General features: G+C 30.8%; 1 protein-coding gene across 1 annotated transcript; it reads right to left on the bottom strand.

Moving 5' to 3' along the window:
- Positions 1-850: 850 nt before the first annotated feature.
- On the bottom strand, positions 851-1,216 carry LOC126727780 (protein DOWN-REGULATED IN DIF1 11-like). Its single transcript, XM_050433695.1, has one exon. It carries the CDS (start codon positions 1,214-1,216, stop codon positions 851-853), a length of 366 nt encoding a protein of 121 aa, XP_050289652.1.
- Positions 1,217-2,513: the final 1,297 nt, after the last annotated feature.

Raw genomic sequence — 2,513 nt, 5'->3', positions numbered from 1 at the left:
TTAAGACATTTGAATACAAATTGGTGGTGAGAATAACGAGTTTTTTTCTTTTGTACGTGAGATAATATTACTTCAACTTTTTTGTAGTAAAAAAAATTAAACTAAAGGGTATGTTATTTTAGAATTTTTATGAGGATATTTTGGTATGACAAAATTGAAGATGAAACAGAGAAATCCTCTTATTAATAATAATAATAATATATATATATATATATATATATCCAATCCTTTCAAACATGTAATGCTATCCATTATCAACTGCAAAAAATCAAGGGTGAATAAATGACAATACAATTTTATGTAAATTTTGTTTCCTTTGAAGATCACTAAGTACCAGTCAGTCCAGCAAAGAGTTAGTTCCCAACAATTTACTATTAGAGGAGATGCAATGTGGATACTAGAGGGAAAAGGTGAACAGGAAACAAGAAATGACTTGAATCCTATTGTGTGTTATATTGTTCTTCAGAATTTAAAAAAAAAAGTAAAAAGAAAAGAGATTTGCCTTACCTCCAATGTTCTTGTGTATTGGAATTGACACGTGCACTACATGTGTTCAAAAATAGTCATGTGTCGACCTTATACCCTATCCAATACACAAGAATATTGTACGTATGGAAACCTCATCCCACTGAATAAGAAACACAATTTTAGATTTGTGAGACAAATTATTTCTATATATAATTGAGTATACTTACTTAATTCAATAGCAACATAGAGGTTATAGATCATTGGTGCAAAATTAAGTACTTTCCAAAGATAAAAGATGAAGATTTATTCAATGTTAACATTCATGTGGTACAAAATTGCTAAATAGAAAATTTACTATTTAACTAGATGGAGAAAGAGCATGTCAAATATGCCGAGCAACCAAAGCACACTTATGCCATATTCGATTACCCTTGGGAATTGCCTTGGATGCCCTTGATGAGTAATCTGGTAAGTGAACAATTGCCTTATCCAAATCATCGTGACAAGTTTTTCCCATTTTCTTAATAAGCTGTAGGCAACATTTCCTAGATACAGGTAATTTCTCAAACATTCCAAGGAATATTTCTTTCCCACACTCATCTTCTACTCTCCTAGCGCAATGCAACAAGTGCAAGGGGTACCCTGGTACATGCTTTGGTGGGCTTATCTTTTTTTGAGCAGGTGAGGCCATGACTCCACTTGCTAAGATCAAAGCTACCATAATGAAGATGTTGTTGAACTTTGCCATGGTGCAAAACTAGTACCAACTAGCTAGAGGTTCCTTATTTTCCTGATTAGATTGAGGTTTTTGAGATGGTTTTCAAGAGTGAGTGAGGGGTATTTTTATATGGGTGAGGAGAGGTGGTGAGATGATCTTGTATTTAAAAAAGCGGTTTTTAAACTTTAATTTTGGATGAGATTCTTGCATTTAACTTGTCCAAAGTTTGATGGGGGGTTTCTACATTGCAATAAATAAATAAAAACGTTTCTGTCATTTATTTTGTTCTAGAGTTATTAAAAGAAAAATAACGTGGGTAAATCCCACATCGAGTTTGAGTTCCTCTTTAAAGCCTTCACACAGTACTCAAGAGTTACCGGCTTTTGAGTATTGTGAGTTGTGTGATATTAAAGGTTCATCCCCATTCCCCGGTGTGTGTGTGTTTGTTAACTTGTTTCTCAAAAGAAAAATAACGTGGGTAAATCCCACATCGAGTAAGAGTGAGTTTGAGTTCCCCTTTAAAGCCTTCACACAGTACTCAAGAGTTACCGGCTTTTGAGTATTGTGAGTTGTGTGATATTAAAGGTTCATCCCCATTCCCCGGTGTGTGTGTGTTTGTTAACTTGTTTCTCAAAAAAAAAAAAAGCTAATAATATTGTATTTTCAAGTATTTTTACGCAAATTCTAAAATAACAATTTGTTTTATATTGAAAAGTTATTTGTATTCTATTTAATTTCAAATACTCTCAGTTACTTATTAAAATAATCTCAATTTTGTTTGGTTTCTTTAAAGAAAAGAAAAGAAAAAAAAACCGGGAAAAAAAGAAGAAAAACTATTCCATCAACAATTCAACATCGAGCACCGTTTTTTTAATTCTTTTCAAATCTAAAAAAAAAAAAAGAATTGAATTTAAAACAAGGTTATAAACTTCAAAATCCTTTTAAAAAAATGGGAAAAAAACTATTCTATCAACATGAAGCACTTTTTTTTTTTAATCTCCAAAAAAAAAAAATTAAAAAAAGTGCTAAACTTCAAAATTCTTGGTTATAAGTTTTGTTTTGTTTTTATTTTTTAAATCTCAAATAAAAGTAATTAAATTAAAAAAAATGGTAAAATTCAAAATCCTTGGTTATAGATAAACTTTTCTAGCTCCTACTATACGAATTCAAATTCAAACCAAAAAGTTTCAAACAGTTTCCTCCATGCATGACTCTCAATAAATCACGTTCAAATGACTAACACAACCTTCACCACAACATTCTAATAGACTCTTAAAAAAAAACTAAACTCTTCTACAAAATATCCATTCCAAGAAATTGACAAAGA

The sequence above is a fragment of the Quercus robur genome, chromosome 5 (genome assembly GCF_932294415.1).
Source record: "Quercus robur chromosome 5, dhQueRobu3.1, whole genome shotgun sequence".
Classification (NCBI taxonomy): Eukaryota; Viridiplantae; Streptophyta; class Magnoliopsida; order Fagales; family Fagaceae; genus Quercus; species Quercus robur.
The sequence above is the reverse complement of the archived record's forward strand: the minus strand, read 5'-3'. Positions and strand labels throughout refer to the sequence as shown.